We start from the raw sequence: 19908 nt of genomic DNA, 5'->3' as shown, positions 1-19908 counted from the left end.
CCCTTTGGAGGCAGGCTTTTGGGCGCTTCCTTCAGGGGGAAATCTCAGGCTTCGGTCGGCTTGACTGGCTCCAGAGGAGAAGGCGAAGGAAAGCTGGACAGAAAAGCCCTGGAGGCAGCGAGGGAAAGAAGGCAAGAGCCAGGCGAGGAGGAGGAGGAGGAGGAGGAGGGAGCATCTCTCTTTCCCGAAGGCGGGGGAGAGGGCGCCCTGGCAGCCTCGGCGGCGGAGACTTTGCTCTTTAAATTGGTCTCCAAAGCCGATTACAGCTGATCTGCCACGTGATAGTTCCCCTCCTGGCTCCTGCTCTCTCTCTCTCTCTCTGGCTGAGGAAGAGGAGGGAGAAGGCCCCCAGACGACGAGGCTGCTGCGCCTTTACGCGCCAAGAGCCCAAGGGCGCCTGGAGCAACTTTTCTGGGGGCCCAAGGGAGCCCCGCTCGCCTTCCTTTGGGGCTCCGAAGGGCGGCATCCCTTGGCGGGCGGCGCCGCTCAGCCGCCAAAGCAGCGCACGGGAGCTTGGAGCGCGACGAAGCCGCAACAGCAGAGGAGCGGGGTTTCTCTCGCCTGCCTCAGGCACTGACCAGCAGAGCCCAGCCCCCGAGGAGAGAGGGGCCTTGCCGGCCCCGGGTCTCCTCCTCCTTCGACGACGGACTCCGGCTGAAGGAAGGAAGGAAGGAAGAAGAGAAGAAGGAAGGAAGGAGAGGGAAAGGAGGAGGGAAGGAAAGAAGAAAGGAGGAGGAGAGGGAAGGAAAGAAGGAAGGAAAGAAAGAGGGAAGGAGAGAAGGTAGAAAGGGAAAAAAAGAGGAGGGGGGGGGGGGGGGGCCAAGCTTCCCTCTCCTCCAGACCCGCGGGGCCAGTTGTTGCTCCATTCAGCCCCCAAAGAGCTGGCGGGGCTTTGAGTCGCGACGAAGCCGGAACAGCGCCTCTCTGGCCTCCGCCGCTGAAGGAGCCCGGCTCCTGAGGAGAAGTCTTAGGCCCCGCCGCCACTCTGCTTTTTCGACGACGGGCTCCGGCTGAAGGAGAAGGAAGGAAGGAAGGAAGGAGAGGAGGGAAAGAGAGAGAAAGAAGTTAGGAAGGAAAGAAGAAGGGGGAAAAGAAGAAGGAAGGAAAGAAAGGAGTAGGAGGGAAAGAAAGAAAACGAAAGAAGGAAAGGGAAAGAGAGAGAAGTGAGGAAGGAAGGAAGGGGAGAGAAAGCCAGGAGGAAGGGAAGGGAGGCAGCCTGCCGGGGTGTCGGGGCCCTCCCAGGGCCAGGATGCAGCGGGGCGTGCGGCTGAACGAGGGCCACGCGGCCTTCCTGGGGCTGGTGGCCCGCAAGGAGGCCCCCCGTCGGGGCTACCTGGCCAAGAAGACGGCGGAGACCAGCCGGTGGCACGAGAAGTGGTTCGCCCTCTACCAGAACCTGCTCTTCTACTTCGAGAGCGAGCAGAGCCCCCGCCCCGCCGCCCTCTTCCTCCTGGAGGGCTGCACCTGCGAGAGGGCCCCGGCCCCCAAGGCCTCCGCCGCCGCCCTCGCCTCCTCCTCCTCCTCCGCCGTCGCCGGCGGCAGCAGCAGCAGCAGCAGCAGCAGCGCCAAGGAGGCCGCCCTCGACAAGCAGGTAGCCAGACCCCAACCCCCCTCCTCCTTTCCCAGGACCTCTCCTGCATGGCAGCCCCCAAAGGGCCCTCCGTTTGTATGCCCTCCCTCGAGGGTCTGGAGCTTTTCTTAAGTCGGGTCCTTCCATTTGATTTCCGGAATGTCCTACATTTTGGTGTGCCTTGTCCTCCTTTGCGAGGAAGACCTCTGGTCACCCTGAATAGGGCTTTGGAGCAGGAGTACTAACAAGCATGGCCTTATAGTTCTGTAAATGTTTGTAGCTTTACTTTGGTCATGGCCTTCCATTTGTTTTTCCGGATCGTCCTACATTTTGGTGTGCCTTGTCCTCCTTTGAGGGTTGGGACCTCTGGTCACCCTGCCCTGCTCCAGCCCCACAGCCTGGCAAGACACACAGACCCAGCTGTCCACACCCCCAGGGCAGCCCTCTGCCCTTCCTCGCCCAGCCCGGATGGAGAAGAGGGCCGCCTGCCTCCTCCTCCGATTAAGAAAGAGGAGGACCTGCGCACCCCTCCTTTTGTAGACCTTCCCTCCTCGGAGCTTGCAGCTGGGACCTCCCTTTTAAGAGGGAGAGACTTAGGGAGCTGGGGATGTTTAGCCTGGAGAAGAGAAGGCTAAGAGGTGATATGATAGCCCTGTTTAAATATTTGAAGGGATGTCATATTGAGGAGGGAGCAAGCTTGTTTTCTGCTGCTCCAGAGACTAAGACCCGGAGCAATGGATGCAAGCTCCAGGAAAAGAGATTCCACCTCAACATTAGGAGGAACTTCCTGACAGTAAGAGCTGTTCCACAGAGGAACACTCTTCCTTGGAGTATAGTGGAGTCTCCTTCTTTGGGGGTCTTTAAGCAGAGACTGGATGGCCTTCTGTCTGGGGCAGTGGCATCCCTAGGGTTGGTGTCACCCAGTGTGGGAACTCATGGTGTCACCCCCCACACTGACCTCCTCCCATTTCACACCCTGCAGAATCCTTAGGAACACTTCTTTGCACTAATGCTGCTCATAAATCATCATTCCCATATAGCATGGAGTGGAATGCTAATAGTTGTGAGATAAACAAGTGGCAAAATTGAAACCATATCCTCAAATTACAATATCATACACACAACCTAAATGTATTCACATATGCATAGTGAAGATTTGGTTAAAATGTGATGCTTTCACATTTTCTCCTCCCACTGAGCTTCACCCCACTCCCACCGTCTTTTAGAGCATTTTAAAGGGAAGCAAATGAAGGCCAGAGCCCATTTCTGCCAAAAAGTAGGTGTTTGAGGAGCAGGGGTGTCACCCCCCCTTAGAGTGTCACTTGGTGTGGTCCGCACCCTCTGCACCCCTCTAGTGATACCACTGGTCCAGGGTGTGTGTGTGTGACTTTGATTGTGATTTCCTGCATGACAGGAGGTTGGACTGCATGGCTCTTGTGGTCCCTTCCAACTCTGTGATCCTACATTTCTAAGGCTCTTAAAGGGTAGAGTTTCTAAACACCATCTCCTCTGGCCTGTCTTATATTATGTCCCAGGCTGGGACACCTGTGCATGAAATTAAGGAATAGATGTCCACCTTTGGAGAAGAAATGGGTTCAGCATGCCTCTCCTGGCTGACATTCACTCACAGTAGTAGTCACCAGTTTCCGTAATGGACCTGTGGCCAATTTCTGTAAGATATTGGGCTTGAAGCCACTTGGAAATCCTTTTCTTTTAAATAAACATTGGGGTTTTTTGGTACTGGAATTTATCAGACAAGGGGAATTGGAAGTATAATCCGATGGCAATCTGAATGCAATCATGTGGTTTCACGTGCGTGATAGACTGCCACACGCAAATTCAGGCAATGGCATGCTATTTGCGGGCAATGGGGAGCCAGTTCAAACGCAATGCACATTCATGTAATTGCGCCAAACTAGCGACTTTAAGTGAATGCGTTCTGGCCCCACTTTCTTTTCATTCGAATTTAAGAGAAATTCCTCCCGTTTGATAAACTCCCCTGTTTTGTTTAGCTAATGCTTTCAGGAAGGTTCTTTTTCCTGGTATAAGAGTTTGCCTGGTATAAAAATCAACTGCTGTAGGCTTGCAGGTTTCTGGGGATGCCAGCAGCTCCCTTTTAGTACATTGTAGGCGCTTTATATAATGATAAGGGGAGCTGGAATAGGAGACATTGTATTGTCCCATCCAGCGCCTCTCTGTGTTGGGCTGGTCTTGATCTGCCCACTTCCTCCTCCTAGCCGTGTTTGTGAGCAGATGACAGTGCAGCCCACTCCCGCCTGAAGCCATTTTCATGATTATTATTGTGACAATCACACATTAGGGCTAAGCCTTGGTAAAACAGATTTAAGATCAGTTTGAATAGACTCCTGCATTTGAAGCTTGAGATTGCTAGCTCTAGCCCTCCTCAGCCTCTTCACAGAAAGATCCAGAGAAGGCAGAACACATGTAATACAGTATAATGGTTTGCCTCCATTGTAAACCTTTCTAATGTTAACATGCAAAAATGTTCTTCAGTGAGCAAAAATTCAACCCAGTGGAACAGAACAAGATCGGTGGAATTTTAGCAAGTTTAGTATCCTTATACAGTTGCATTACAAAATATTCATAATCCATGCCTTGCAATTTAGACAAGATGTGCCTTAAATATTTTGTTACGTATTTGGGCTTTATTTGGGGATCAAATATTGACTATGGCATAATTCATATATATCATTAAATAGGTATATTTCAATTGAAAAAGACATCTTCTGAAATTAATCTAAACAAACAATGTTTTGAACCATTCAGAATGAGAATTTATAACCTGGTTGGAATAGTTAAGCCTTCAAGCATTCAGTTTAACTGCTTAGACTGACTGGAGTAGTTTTTGACTCTTTTTAATCCTGGACTGAAAAAAAAAGGCTCAGTCAGACAAACATTTCCCCCCCAAATCAGTTTGCATATCAATCTATATACCTTCTACTATTAATCTAAACTAATTGGATTTCAGTGGGCACAAATCACAAGTTTTAATTTGGCTAGCTATCCTTATAACATAACACTAATATAAACTTGTATTTGAAAAATTCTGGATCCAGTTTCCCAACTGTCGATTCACATGCACTGAAAATGTAAAAGGTGCTGGCATGTGTGATGGCCATTCTGTGTGAATGAAAAGATGTGAAGAGCTGTATTGTATAGATTTTTATTGTAAGCCACCTCAATCCTCATGGAGAGGCGGGGTAAAAATAAATTATTATTATTATTATTATTATTATTATTATTATTATTATTATTATTATTATTTAGGCATTATAGCAGTTAGTCAGATTCAGGAATGGATCCACAAGTAAGGTAGTAATTCGCACTGGTTTTGGTTTCTAGACATTTGGAGACAGAATCAGAAGACATGACATTCAATGCGAGGTACGCCAAAGTATTTCTCATTTGGTGTTATGATTTGGTGTCAGGTGTGATCTACAAATGGGTTTACCTTTACAAACTGAGTATAAGATCATGGCTGATGAATTAGGTTGTAATCAGCTGTGTGTGCGCACGTCTTCAAGTTTTAAAATGCAGACAAATTATATTGCCCAGATAGGAATGGTATGAGTTACAAAACAATATGTAGAAGCAGTACTAACAGAACAGATACCTTCACAGGATTTTTCCAGACCAAAGGCTCTTACCATCCACAGTTCAAAGCCACTGTGCAGATATTATTATTGACTTAACAGATCTTCTGAGCTAAGAATACAACAACACATGGATGAACTATTGGGAAAGCATAGGAGAAATACAAGCTAAAGTGATAAAAGCTTGTCTGGAAGTACAGTACCCTTTTTAAGGCACTTAATGGAGGTTTCAACTTTGTCATTCCATTAATACCCTCTGAGAAAGAATTTGTATTTGGTAGATATTGAATCATTTCTCCTTGATTTGTGGAATCAAACAAGTGTCAGTTACACTGAAAGTGCTGGATGTTTTTTCTCTCTCCCTATCTCAAGAAATTTGCTTTTTGAACTACAAGATTAAAAAAAGAGATTAAAATCTTGAACCACTTCAATAGTCTTTCCACCAAGGTAATTTATAATGAAAATAGATGATGCTAGGAAAGCTACATTTCTAAAATATTTCTTTGGTGTTACATATGATTAAGCAACAATCTTAAGTGCCCTTTTTGAAATCATGTAGATTTCCAAGTGGCTGTCCTTAGGATATAGAGTGTTTGTTTTTCCACTTTTGTATCCATGTTAGGTATGAATGGTTTCTAATGTAACTCAGAATCTATGCACAAATGTGTTCAGCTAGAGCATACTCTATTCTTGTAGTGAGCTGCCAGTCTACACCTACATGTAAAACTATATTTAATTTTGTACATTATTGCTTGCATATGAAGATGATTAATAGAAATAAATAAATAAATATTTATTATTTTCTTTTTTTACTTACAACAGATACTTTCGTTGATCTTGTTGTGTTCCTTTCCTTAGGAGATATGGTTGGCCAAAACCATGCCAAAAACTAAATTTGTTTTGCATCTTAATAACAAATTGAAATAAGTCCTGTGGATTTATTTCTTTTTAATGGGTGTACTGTTGTATGTTTCAATCCTTTGGTGCAATTCAATGATTTTATTGGGCCTTACTCAAATGGAAGTATCAAACTGTTGGAGAAGATGTTTGCCTGCTAAATGGCTATGCATATCCTAGCCTGATGCCTTCAGGGGTGATGGAAGATGTTGTCCCATCACCTGTGTTGAAGAAAGATTCAATATGCAGTATACATTAAATGTATATTTAAAGTTGTTGGTCCAGTTAATTTTTTAACATGGAGAGTTGATACTTTACATGGAATGCTTCAGAGTGTAAAATGTATTAGAGAATGATGGACTTGGAAGAGACTCAAAGGATTATTTAGTCATGACCATGCAGGAATACACAACTAAAGCTCTCTTGACAAATAGATGGTCACCTAACCTCTGGTTAAAGTCATCCACCTTCTCAGGTAGTCCATTCCTGTTGATCTGCTCTTAATATCTAGAAGTTTAAATGGAATCACTTTTTTGTTATTCAAAATCCATCTTCTACACAACATCCCTTCAAATATTTCAAGATTGCTATCGCGTCACCTCTCAGTCTTCTCTTCCCCAGGCTAAGCATACACCACTCTCTAAACCACAGGGCTAAGTTTCTAGCACTTTTACCCTCTTGGTTGCCCTTTCTGGACATGTTCCAGCTGGTCAGTATCCTTCTTGAACTGTGGTACCTAAAACTGGGCACAGTATTCCAGATGAAGTCTGACTAAAGCAGAATATTACTTCCCTTGATTTAGACACTATCCTGTTGATGCAGCCTGGAATTGCATTGGCTTTTTTGATCACTGCATCACACAATTCACTCAGCTTGTGATCTCCTAAGACTTCTAAATCCTTTTCACATGTACTGTTGTCAGGCCATGTGTCACCCATCTTCTATTGTGTATTTCTGTTTCCTTGTCTAAATGTAGTATCTCACATTTATTCCTGTATATTTTTTCTATGTAGAAAAAACTTGGGATGCTTTTTCTCTTAGACCAGCAAGGATACTTTTGTTTTTTAACAAGTTGTTATGATTTTTAACAAGTTCTTATGTTTGTTACGATTTACAATTAATCACATAACTATTTAAGGCCTCCATTCTACCACACTAGCACCAAACTGTTAAACGCAGAGTAATTACTGCATCTGCCACTGAGTGATGCATGGTAAAAGGTCCTCCTGTGATTCTGTGTACAAACATTTTTAAGGTAAGTGTACCTGTGGAACACTGAAAAAGTATTGTAAATTGTCATGAAGTGGATCATCCCAATCAGTAAAAAAATCTAATGTTATGAATATAAAATCATAATTTAGAGATTAATTCTTGAAGCCTGTTTTATTTAAATATTACTGAACCTGAAATGAATATGTTTGAAATTACCATGAAATTAGTAGCATAGCCTTAGTTGGGTGACAGTTAATGTATATATTTTTAACTGTTAAGGATAATAAAATAATATACAATATGGTGACTGCCCATATGTCTTTAAAAGATTTAAGCATTTGACCTCGACATTCCTCCATAAGCATTACACATGAAAAGAAAGAATATACATTTAATGTATATTGTATACATTAATTATACATTAATGTACAATTGTATACATTAATTATGCATTAATGTATAATGTAGTTAATGACAACAGTTAATACAGTAGTATGGAAATGATTATAGCGAAAGCAAAAGAGAAGCCTCAGCTGTTTAGTTTTTTGTGGTAGTCAGTTACCTGGCAGAATTTTATTAATAAAGTGCAGTACTATGCCAAGACTCAGATTATTCATAATTATTTTTACATATCTTTGGGAATAATCTGTGTTGTATTGAAACCATTCAGTGCATTTACATTAATTTTTAAATATACAGTACAATTATTGCATTCATAGTAAAATGATTATATCTTTCTCTATATTGTAGAACCTTGTGGCAGTGTATAGAGAAAATCAAATAGGATTGCCATTCTACCCGGTTGGCTAGTTTTAAACCAGTTTCTGGGCATATCACCTAGTGCTCATTTTGTCCCACATTCCAATATTTATTTATTTAAAATGCAAGTTATCTTTTGTAAGAATGGAATTATGGGGCAAAATGTTTTGTTGTTTTTCTTTCCAAACCCACCCCTTTGAGTGTTTAGCCAATAAGTGAAGTCTCACATCTAAGACTGACTGACAATAGAGTTACAGACGTAGACATGACCCACTTGTCAATCAATACCAATTTCTAGATTCTGGGACCAATAAAGATTACAATAGATGTTACAGCTTTTCAGGAAACTAACATTTGAAGGAAAGTTCAGTTATTTGTTGGAGTGGTGAGTTCATAGCCGTTGGCAAGTGCTGGCTGTAAAGTATTCCCCTTTAAATGTCTGTGTGCTAGGTGTTTCAAAGCTGCAGGCAGTTTAAAAGCCTGGGTTGTAGCAGATCCTCCAGGAGTTTGCCTCTTCCCCTCCCAACTTCCATATTGCATCTGACATCAGTGGGAATATGGTAAAATACAAGAGAGAGCAATGAACAATGGTGATGTATGCATGCTCCGGATGTGTGGTAGGGGCAGCTGAAAGTCCATTAATAGTAGTGCAACTCTCTGGCTGCCTTTTGTTCTCTAAAGGTGTTCAGAACAAGGAGAAACAATCAATGGCTGAGAAAGAGAGAGAGACTGAAAAAGAGAAAAGGGAGGCAGTTCCTTTATATCAGTGAGAAAGACAAGCATTACTCAGAAGGCAGAAGAGAACTTGGGAAGCCTTTTTTATGCTCTCTACACTTGGTTTCTTTCACTCTTTCTGAGTAAATATCAACAGTGAAAACTGCTTTCAGATTTGATTTGAGGAACACCTAATGTCTTCTTAAGGCTTATCTTCTCCTTCCCCCTCTACTCCACTGGCTCTGGAATGAGGCAGAAGACGTAGAAGTGCAGTGACTATCTCCTTGCTTGTTTCAGCCTTAAAGCCAGCAACACAAGCAGGTAGTATATGTGCTCAGGCAGTGAGGCACTCCAAAGAAAGCCCAGAAAGATTGGATCCCATTCTACTTTCAGCATCACAGGTTCAAACTCTCCCCCTCCCCCAAATTTTTTTGACTGGGGCTTCCTACAGTCTTCTTCCTTAATCCACCCAAGCTGTCCCTCTCTTCCTCTTTCTCCATTCTCCTGGCAGGGTTTGTTTCCCCCTCTCCAGAAAGGCCATCTAGTTCAACCCCCTGCCATGCAGGAACTCACAATCAAAGCACTCCCAACAGATGGCCATTCACTCTCTGTTTAAAATTCTCCAAAGATGGAGACTCCAAGGCTGTGTATTCCATTGTCAAACAGCTCTCACTGTTAGGAGATTCTTAATATTTAGATGGAATATCTTTTCCTGTAGTTTGAAACCATGATTGTTGGATTGTAAACATTTTATATTTCTTCTTCTTCCTTTTTTTGTGTGTGTGCCTTCAACTCATTTCCAACTTGTGATGACCCTAAGGTGACCCTATTCAGTTCAGTTTTGGTTATCTCATTTTAAGAAGGATGTAGACAAGTTGGAGCAGGTTCAGAGAGCAGCAACAAGAACGATAAGAGAACACTAAGAATGATAGGAGAACAAACATGAGAGGAACAGCTAAAGGATCTGGATTTGTTCAGCTTGCTGAAGAGAAGACTGAGGGGTGACATGATGGTAATAATAATAATAATAAAATTTATTTATATACCGCTATTCCAAGGATCACAGCGGTACTTTTTAAATATCTAAAGGGCTGTCACAGAGAGGAAGGTGCAGGTTCATTCCTCTGCTTTCTGGAAGGGTAGGGCCAGGTCTAATGGATTGCATTACAGGAGGATAGGTTTTGATTAAACCTTAGAAGGAAAGTCTTGATAGTAAGAGTGATTCAGCAACAAAACAAACTGCCTAGAGTCTCCTTTTCTAGATGTTTTCAAAAAGAGGCTGGACAGCTACCTGCTGAGGATGCTCAAGCTGGATTTCCTGCACTGAGCAAGACTCGATGGTCTATGGGGCCCCTTCCATTTCTATTATTTTGTGATTCTTTTTTAATAACCCTGAATTTAAAACAATTAAAATAATATAAATTTAAAACAGTAAGGAGGTAAGAGGAATTTAAACAGTAAAAATACTGAACAGTTTAACAATTAAACCATTAAACAATTTAACAATTGTAAAAGATTAAGATAGTTTGTACAAGCACCTTAAATATTTGATTGTTAGCCACTGAAAGTGCACTTAGGCTATTCCACACATCTCACATAAGAATGATATCACACAAACATAGGAACTACTGTCACATTTACTGGTGTACAAAGAGCCTATGACTAAAGGCTATGTATTTTATTATTTCATGGCCCATAAATTCCTGGCATTTGGTTAGAAATATAGCAGGAACAATTGATGGGAATGCTGTTTGGCTTTAAAGCAAGCTACTGTGGAAATGCAGTGCAGGCATGCAGTTTTGGGGTTATCATAAAAATAAATATGCCCATTCACACACATATGTATGTGATCTGTGGGTGATTTATTTGGTGTAATTTCAGATAATTGCTCTGCCTCTTTCTATGATATATTGCCCACAAAAGTGTGGTCTGTTTTTCTGAAGATCTATCATGTCTTTTCAAAAAAACAAAACATAACATTTAAATATTCTCATGCAATCTTATAAACAGCAGGCAGGAGTAGGCACATGACAATGCTGATATTTTTTTTGGTGTCCACACTGTTGTCTTGGAATATTTATCAAGATGTTATGCTTGTGATTGTAAGAGTCTGATCAGAGCTTAATACGAAAAATAACATTCGCTTAGTCAGTTTGATTATACATATTGCAGGCTTGAGTCCTCAGCTTGAAATCAAGTTTGGGGTAGAATCCACTTAAGTCCTGAGTTTTATCCTAGTGTGTGCTCATAATGGAGAGGAAATATGCACTTGGAGACTTCAGTTTAACAGTTCTCTGTATCACCAGTTTTGCCAGGTATCATCTAAATGCGCTTGTAGGCAGGCTTGCACACAGTCCAGACCTAGGCATGCTTTCCTGACAGATAGCCCACTGAAGTTCTCTAAGGAGTGCTTCTGTGCAAGTGTGTATATGATTATGGCCTGATGAGAAGTAGGAAAGGTTACCTTTGTGGTGACAATATTCTAAATCAGTGATGGTGAACCTTTTAGAGACTGAGTGCCCAAACTCAAAGACGTTCCCACACCGGGTTTTGCCCGGTGACTGGAGGAGGGGGGACTTCCAGAATGGGAGACATGGGACTTCTAGGGGCTGAGATTTCCACCTTCTGGGGTGGGACTTCTACCTTCTGGGGACAGGACTTCAGGAGTGGAACTTCCTCTGAGACATCTCAAGGCCCGTGAGGGCAGGGGAAAGAAGAGGAATAGGTGTGTGCCTGTTCCTATTCTTCCCCCATCCTCCTGTCTCTCCATGTGTCCTCAGAAATGGTTTGTGTGCCGGAGGGGGCATGCATGGTGGGCATGCGTGGCATAGATTTGCTACCATGGGTCAATATCCTTATGGCTAGCTTGGCTGTGCAAACTTGAGGATTCTGGGAGTTGTGTTCCAAAAAGTAACTTTCTCAAGTTTTGGGTCTTACTCTGAACCATACATTTTCTTTGGCTGACAAAAAGCCATATAAGAGAGATAATATATATCTGTACATGCAGATGGATGGCCATTTGTCGGGGATGCTTTGATTGTGACTTCCTGCATGGCAGGGGTTGGACTGGATGGCCCTTGCTGTCTCTTCCAACTCTATGATTCTATGGCACTTTACAGAGCGCCCAAAAAGGGCGCTCTGCTGGCGCCCGTGTTTGCTGTGCTTGGGAACCACGCGATTCCCTGGTGCAGCAAAAAGAACTCGCAAAATGTGGGTTCTTTTTGTGGCACGGTTATGATGCCACAAGGTGCCAATGGCACACTTGTGGCGTCTTAACCGCACCGCGATGTCAAAATGGCGGCACCCATCTGTATAGGGCGCCACCATTTTGACATACCCAGTATGTCCTAGGGGTGAGGCCTGATTGGATGCTGCGTCCTTGGTCAACCCCTAGGACGTGTAGAACGGGCCTAAGATTCTATAACAGCATAAGAAAGCAAGTGCTTTGCAAATGGATAAATGCAGACTGTCATACTAACTGAAGGCCAGTGTGGTATAGTCCTCTGAGTGTCACAATAGGATACACAAGTGATGTCTTATAAATTTAGCATCGAAAAGTACAGTTTTTTAAAAATTTGTGAACCACCTTGGGTTCCTTTAGGGGAGAAAGGTGGGATAGAAATCAATCAATCAATCAAATAAATAAATAAAATGTTTTGTGAGATTTCAGTATATATAACACATTTTCAGAAAAGATCCATGAACCCTGGAGCCAGTTCTACATTTGCTAGTGCTTTCTTACATTGTATTTGTACTATGAAATTCTGGGAGCACCCCTTCAGGAAATAGGTTATCTCTATGAGTTTGTCTTGACTCCCATCTGTGGAAATGGGACATTTTAGTCCCCCAGAGTTGCATCTTGTTGCAGAATTCATATAGAACCAGACTACAGTGTACTGCCTCTCCCTTAGGATCTGATGTGAAGTAACAAATGTATTGCCTGCTAGATTATGTTGCTTGTGCCTACCAATATTCTACTAAGATATTTGAAAATAAAACAAATATGGTATTTTCAGACACTCTAAGCATCCACTGAATGACCTCTCTCTGCAAAGGAGGCTGTCCCTGGAACCTCTCATTTCTGAATAAAGTGGTGAGCACATAACAATATGCATCAGGATAGATCATGCATGCTTGATCTTTACCTAACTGTAGTGATTAGCCATTCACAGTTACTCAAAAGTAGGACCAGCTGAACTGAGTAGAGCAGCTGAACGTTGGGGTTGCCATACATAAGCATACACTAATATCACAGATAGAACACTGATATTGCCTCACATCCCATTCTCTTTGATGAAGTCAGACCATTTGTCTAGGTACCACTGAGTGTTCATAGTAGACCGCTTGACAGCCAATAGCAAATAAATTGCCTGGCACTTTGCAGATAAAATTGCTTGCATCCTCTCTGACTTGGATGCTATAATTGATACAGATCCAGACAGAGGTAAGACACAGGCAAAATAGTATTAAGGAGAGGGATATATGAAGGTCAACAAACAACCATATAAGTCATCATTATTATTAGTCTTCCATGAGAGTTCTTTTCTAGAAATTTAAATGCTGGTCTGGTGGTTTCGGCTGACAAGAATGATCGTTAATACAGTATACTCTAAAAAAAGGCTGCCATCTCTCCTCAAAAGAAGTATAATAGAGGTTATTTATCCTGTTTGACAATTTTTCCGTTAGTAAACTGTTCCACAATCTATGTCACCAGTTATCCATTGTTAAACTGCCTGTCTTCCAATTCTTGGCTATCTCAATTCTTGTGATGATGTCCAGGAGAAAACAAATCAGTGACTTATGTTTTAAGTCTTTGTTCTCTCGCAAGAACACAGAGAGTAATAAAAGAACTGGGCAGGGAGCTATTTGTTGAAAAGTGATTTCAGAAATAATAGATAGTGCATTTGACCAAAATTGTGTAACTTTATCACAATGTAACCACACATGGACATGTGTCCCTTTGCAAGTACATCATCTTCAACATTTTGCAGTTGATTGTTTAGAAAATCTAGCCAGCTGCACAGGGGTGAGAACCATTTATAGAGTAATAATAAGGAACACTCTCTAAGCAGGGTAGATCTTGATTTGAATGGAGGGGGGAAGACTCCAAAAATTATTCCAAGCAGCCTCTGAAATTGATATTTTTCAAATCTAATTTGTATGTCATTTTATATGCCAGTCCTCCCTTCTCATGATGTGTTTAAAGTACGAAAGCCTCAGTTTGGTCATCTTGGCTTCCAGGAGATTTCCAGCTTGATCTGCTCTAGGACCCATTTCTTTGGCCTTTTGTCTGTCCATGGGATCCTCAGCACTCTTCCCCAGTACCACATCTCAAATGAATGGATTTTCTTCCTATCATCTTTCTTAACTGCCAACTCTCACATCCATACGTGTTAATAGGGAATACAATGACATGTATGAGTCTAATTTTTGTGCTCTCTTGTATGTCTTTGCATTCTAGAATCTTTTCTAGTTTTTTCATGGCTGCCTTCTGATTTCCTGATTTAAGTCCCCATTTCTATCAATGTTTAATCCCAGGGAATTCTTTTACTACAGTATTTCTATTTCTTCATTGTCTAGGTTGAACTTGTGAAGATCCTCGGTGGTCATTATTTGGGCTTACCCTTGGGACAAAAAAAAAATCTTGCAATGTATAGAGACTTTAGTTTTCCAGACTCCAAACTGGGAGATTTTGTCAGGACTTTTAAATTTAGGATGTAAAAGCAAAGATCTAATTAGAGAGGGGTTGGGAGCCAGCCATCAGATAATTCCATTTTCTCCATATTGCAAGAGAAGAGTGGAGAAACGGCTTTATGATTTCATTAATTGTTTTTATTTTATTTTTGGAAGACAGGAAAATAATAAATCTAATTCTGGGGAGAAATCATTTCCAATTTCCAGTTGAGTCCATTTATTAGAACTATCCCATCTTATCAGTTGAATAAGCTGACTTAACTGGAAGGCAACTGGAAACCCAATTGTATTACTTCTTTCCACCATAAGCCAAGGAAGCTATTTTCATCTTAACTGTGATCAGTAATGGACCGGATGAGGGCAAACAGTTTGAAATTTAATCCAGAAACATGAAAGTGGTCAGTCAGAAGGAAGATCGGGTCTAGGGATTCAGCCTGTGCTAGATGAGGTTACTTTCCCCCTGGTCCGCAGCTTGGATGTGCTGGATTCAGCTTTGAGCCTGGAATCTCAGGTTTCTTCTGTGGCTAGGAGTGCATCTGCACAGTTTGTTTCTGCACACAATTCAAAGTGCTGGTTTGGACCTATAAAGCTCAGATCCAGGTTATTTGAAGTACCATATTCTCCCTTATGAACCAGCCTGTGCTTTGAGATTTGGGGAGGCCCTTCTCTCTGTCCCACCACCTTCATAGGTACATCTGGTGGCAATACAGGAGAGGCCCTTATCAGTGGCTGCCCCCAGGGTCTGGAAATCCCTTCCAGGAGAAGTCAGATTGGCAGTCTCCCTATATTCTTTTTGCGGACAAATAAAGACTTTTCTGTTTAGACAGGTGATTGATTATATAAGGCCTATCCCACCGTAATAATGTGCTGGATGTTAATTGTTGTGCTCTGTGTGTATGTGTATTTAAGGATATATTTTTAAAATATGGTTTTAAAATTTTTGATTCTTGTTTTAACTTTTTTCATGTGGATTTTTAACTATATGTCTTTTAATTGTAAGCCGCTTTGAGTTTTGAACTGAGAAAAAGGCAGGATAGAAATAAACATAATAATAATACTTATCAAGTGGTATACATGGCTATATGAACTTTACAGTACACTGGTCCCCCGGGTTACGAAATACCCAGGTTACGAAATTTTCGGGATACGAATAAATCCCATAGGGATTTATTGTTTCGGCTTACGAAGGTTTTTTTGGGTTACGAAAAAACCCCTGCGCTGTTTCAAATGGAGCCGCGGCGCAGCCGCGGCTTTTTCCCCATTAGCGCCTATGGGCTATTCGGCTTACGAAGTATCCCGGGTTACGAAAGCGGCGGCGGAACGAATTAATTTCGTAACCCGGGGTACCAGTGTACATGGCTATGTCTAGAATACAGTGCAGTCATAAAAGAAAAGAGTCTCTAAGTAAAACAACCATTTTACAAGATGAACTACAGATGACAGTTTGTCTTGTAGTTTTCTGAATATGTCATAATTGAGAGTGGTGTCCTTTGCCAACAGCAACAATGAAGTCTGAGTTGCCAAAAACATGGTCCAAGCATAAACATATTGAAAAACTACTGCTAACCATATTTATGAAGCCACAGCACCATTTGAGCTTCCAGATGTACAAGCAAATAATTGTGTATAGCTGCTTGTCCACTTTTGTTTCCCATTTGCTCAGCAATTAGTGTTTTACGTTCATAAATTTAGTTCTGTCACCATAGTGCATCTGCTTCTTATGATGGAGCCCCAGTCTGGTGATTTCTGAATGGTGTGTGAATGCACTAACAATAGAACCCCAACGTCAGAAAACCACTTTGTACCTGAGCAGAATGTTTACTCCTGCTTTGTAAGCTGTTAACAAAACCAGGCATGGCAAGTTAAATGTTATTTCTAAACCCAAGATTATGGTTAATTTGTAAAGTTGAAGGCTTTCATGGTCGGCATCCATAGTTTTTTGTGGGTTTTTCGGGCTATGTGGCCATGTTCCTGAAAAGTTTCTTTCTGACGTTTCATCAGCATCTGTGGCTGGCATCTTCAGAGAATGTTTGCCTGGAAATGTTATGGTTAATTGTTCATAAACAAGCAGGAAAATAAACCAGCATTAAACCAAGGCTTGCTGTTACTTATTGTTCCTGGCTTGTATGGGCACAGTAAATCATAATGTTGAGTTTTGACATACGTAACCTTAAACCAGTGGTATGCAACCTACAACCCTCCCAATGTTTTTGAACTGTGATTAGAATTGTGTCAGTCCAAGGGACACAAATATAAGCTATAGATCCTTGGTTTGTTTATCCACTCATTCAAACATAATAAGCATGTACTCCATGCTGTTGTTGTGTGCCTTCATGTCATTTATCAGGTTGACTTATGGTAACCCTAAGGAAGTGTCCTATCATGGGCTTTTGTTGGCAACCTATGTTCAGAGGGGCTTGCCTTTGTTTTCCTTTCAGACTGAGAGAATATGATTTAGCCAAGGTCACCCAGTGGGTTTCCATGGCTGAGGATGAATTAAAACCCTGGTCTCTAGAGTTGTAGTACAGTACTCAAACCAGTACATCACTCTGGCTCCATGCACACAGTTTATACACATGGTTTATTAAACCAGTTTTTCTGCCATAAAGTGACATGCAAATATGGTCTCTGGTTTTAGATCACAATTTTTCTTGGACCAAAATCATAATCTGTGGGCACAGCAAGCTTGAATTCAGACGCGAACCTAGGGCCCTTTTACACTACACAAATATAACACTATGATTTCACTTTAACTGCCATGTTTCCATTCTGTGGATTCCTAGGATTTGTAGTTTAGGGAAAGGCATTTAGAATTCTTAGCCAGAGAGTTCTAGTGCCTCACAAAACTACAAGCCCTAGGATTCCATAGGATGCAGCCATGGCTGTTAATATGGATTCATAGTGCTATGATAGTGTAGCATGAAAGGGCCTATAGTTTGGACCAACAAAGGGCCCGAACAGACAGGTCAAAATAAAGCTGCTTTGGGTCACTTTGGAAGTATGCTGTTTAAATGATCCATGTGTCCTAAGAAGCCGGAAGCCATGCCAAAGCCACGCTTCAATCCTAAGGACTGGAGTGCAGCTTCTGGCCTCTTAAGATGTGTGTGTCATTTAAACAGCATACCTCCAAAATGTCCCAAAAGCAGCTTTATTTTGGCCTGTCAGCTTGGGCCCAAAGTCTGGTTAAATAACCAGGCTATACATGAACTTTGAGCACCCAGTCATGCTTGCTTTGCTTCTGAAACCTTTGTGCAAGAGCAAAAGAAGGCAGGAAGCTGCACTTAATCATTGTTTCCTAAAATTTGACATTTATTTATTTGTATATTTTGCTCTTTAGCCAAAGACCTGCCAGTGTACAAATAGTTATTTCAGCAGTCACTGTCCTCAGGCTTACAATCTAAATAAGATATGACACAATACAACACAAAAAGAAGAGGTGTGGGAATTAATTTCAGCAGCAGCCACATCTTAGCATGATGGAATGCTCTCTCAGAGGGCAGAGCATTGGCAGCTGGAGGGAGGGATGCTCCTGGGCTCAGATACAATGGTTCTGTGCCTGGCTGCTCTGCTTCTGCCTCCAGGGCCAGAGCAGAAGCAACAGGAAAGCTGGAGAGAGGGGAGATTGGTTAGTGGCTTACTTCCAAACAAGTCAAGATATGGTTTAAAGTTGGGCTGTGATCCTGGTTTCCTCTAACATTGGAAGAAGGGCCTTCTGTTTATTGAGGTTCCCATCACTGTAAATAAAGTATTGAAGATATGGAGCAGGTTGTACTATGTTTATGGCAAAGTAATTAAAACAAAACAGAAAACTTAAAAAATAAACAAAACAAAACATAAAACACTCACACATTTTCCCTTCATTAAATACTATGACTAATAATGTTTTTAAAAACAGAAAAGCTTCAGTTTAAGTTGCAACAATGAGCCTTATTTAAAGGTAATAAGCACTTCTTGAAATAAGTGAAGAAAGAGACAACATTTTGTCTTTTATCTCCATTTTAACTGTGAGGAGCTAGTTCTTTGTAGTCCTAATGGTTTTTATGTTTGTGCTGCTGCAAATGTTGCAAATGGAAACTGGAAGCCCTGAGGGGGAGTGGAGGATGGGGAGAAGGCTTATCAAACTGGTGTCTAGTATTATGGCCCAACATGTGCAGTGAACTGAGAGAGCTTTTTGTTAACCAATCTCAAAGTTGCTACCTCGTAAAGGACATGGAAGGGATGTACAACATTTAGTCATATTAAAGCATATTAAGAGGGAAAAATGTTCTTTTCCCCCTTTATGTTCTGTTACCTATTTTGAAGCTGAGTAGTAGCTACCTTGTTGGTAGGCCAGAATATTAATAATGTAAAGATATATTTTAAAATAATAATATGAAGAAACGATGGTGGAATTAAAATGGAAAAAAGCATACAGAAACTGTGAACTTCATTAATAGTGTTAAATAATTTTAAAAACACAATTACCCCTGGTATTTTAAACATGTTTAATTAAATTGATGGAGTGTGCTTGAGGTTTATTTCTTTTAGGAGTGATCCTAACTTTTAACAAACACCAGTGAAAGATCAAAAAAAGGATTATAGTGTTGTCATAATTAGAAACAAAAGGAGCATTGGAGCACATAAATAAAAGTAACAATGCCCAACCAATTAAAAAAAGTCCATTAAACAATGTGCGTGTGTGCGCGCGCACACCTGTGCCTTCAAGATCCCTATAAATTATTGTGACCCAATGAATTTGATAAGGTTTTTTTAAGGCAAGTATTATATACTCCATAACTTCCAACTGTCCTTGTTTAACAGGCAGTCTCCATTACTGTTGCCCCACTTTCTCAGTTGCTTTCAAGTGTCTTGGTTTCTTTCTCATCTTCCCCTTTCCTCCTTCATCCTCAGCTTGCTTGAACTGCTGCATACTTAATTCAGATTAAAAAGTAATTCCCACTCAGTAAATTGAACCAGAAGAACAGGAGGGGATGGAGTCTTGCCCTTCCTACTAGGCTCATATGGGTTTTTTCTTTGTTCAGGGGTTCCTAAACTCAGTACATAAATTCCACAGTTTCTTGGCTTAAAATATTAGGGGTTTTTTTTGTTGTTGTTCTTCCCCATTGACTACTTTTGTTATCTTGTTATCTGGCTATTTTCTTTTGATTACATGCTGCTGCTCCTCAGCCACATGATTCCCAGTTTTCATCTATGAAATGTTAGGAGTTTTGGTTAAGGAATATAGATATAGAATTCACAAGAAGCAAAAGAAAAGAAAGGATAAAAGAAGAAGAGGAGAAGGGGAAAAAGAGAGATAAACATGTGTGTGTGTGTGTGTGTGCGTGCGCCTACCTTTTTTCTTTTTATTTTTAAAATATTATTTACAGCAACATTATGTGAATTCATTTAAGAAAAGAAAACACTGTATTGAAGCCAATGTTTAAATGTAACAAATAGCTACTATACATC

At 41.4% G+C, this 19908-nt stretch overlaps 1 protein-coding gene across 1 annotated transcript in view; it reads left to right on the top strand.

Annotated features, from left to right (window-relative positions):
- The first annotated feature begins 811 nt into the window (after positions 1-811).
- Positions 812-19908, top strand: part of RASGRF2 (Ras protein specific guanine nucleotide releasing factor 2) — a 147548-nt gene continuing 128451 nt past the window's right edge. The window contains exon 1 of the mRNA XM_042447812.1: positions 812-1591. Within this exon, the coding sequence (XP_042303746.1) occupies positions 1250-1591 (342 nt within the window). The 5' untranslated portion in view covers positions 812-1249. The remainder of the gene's footprint in view (positions 1592-19908) is intronic.

This window comes from Sceloporus undulatus, chromosome 2 (genome assembly GCF_019175285.1).
Source record: "Sceloporus undulatus isolate JIND9_A2432 ecotype Alabama chromosome 2, SceUnd_v1.1, whole genome shotgun sequence".
Taxonomy (NCBI): domain Eukaryota; kingdom Metazoa; phylum Chordata; class Lepidosauria; order Squamata; family Phrynosomatidae; genus Sceloporus; species Sceloporus undulatus.
This window is presented reverse-complemented; position numbering and strand designations above follow the sequence as displayed.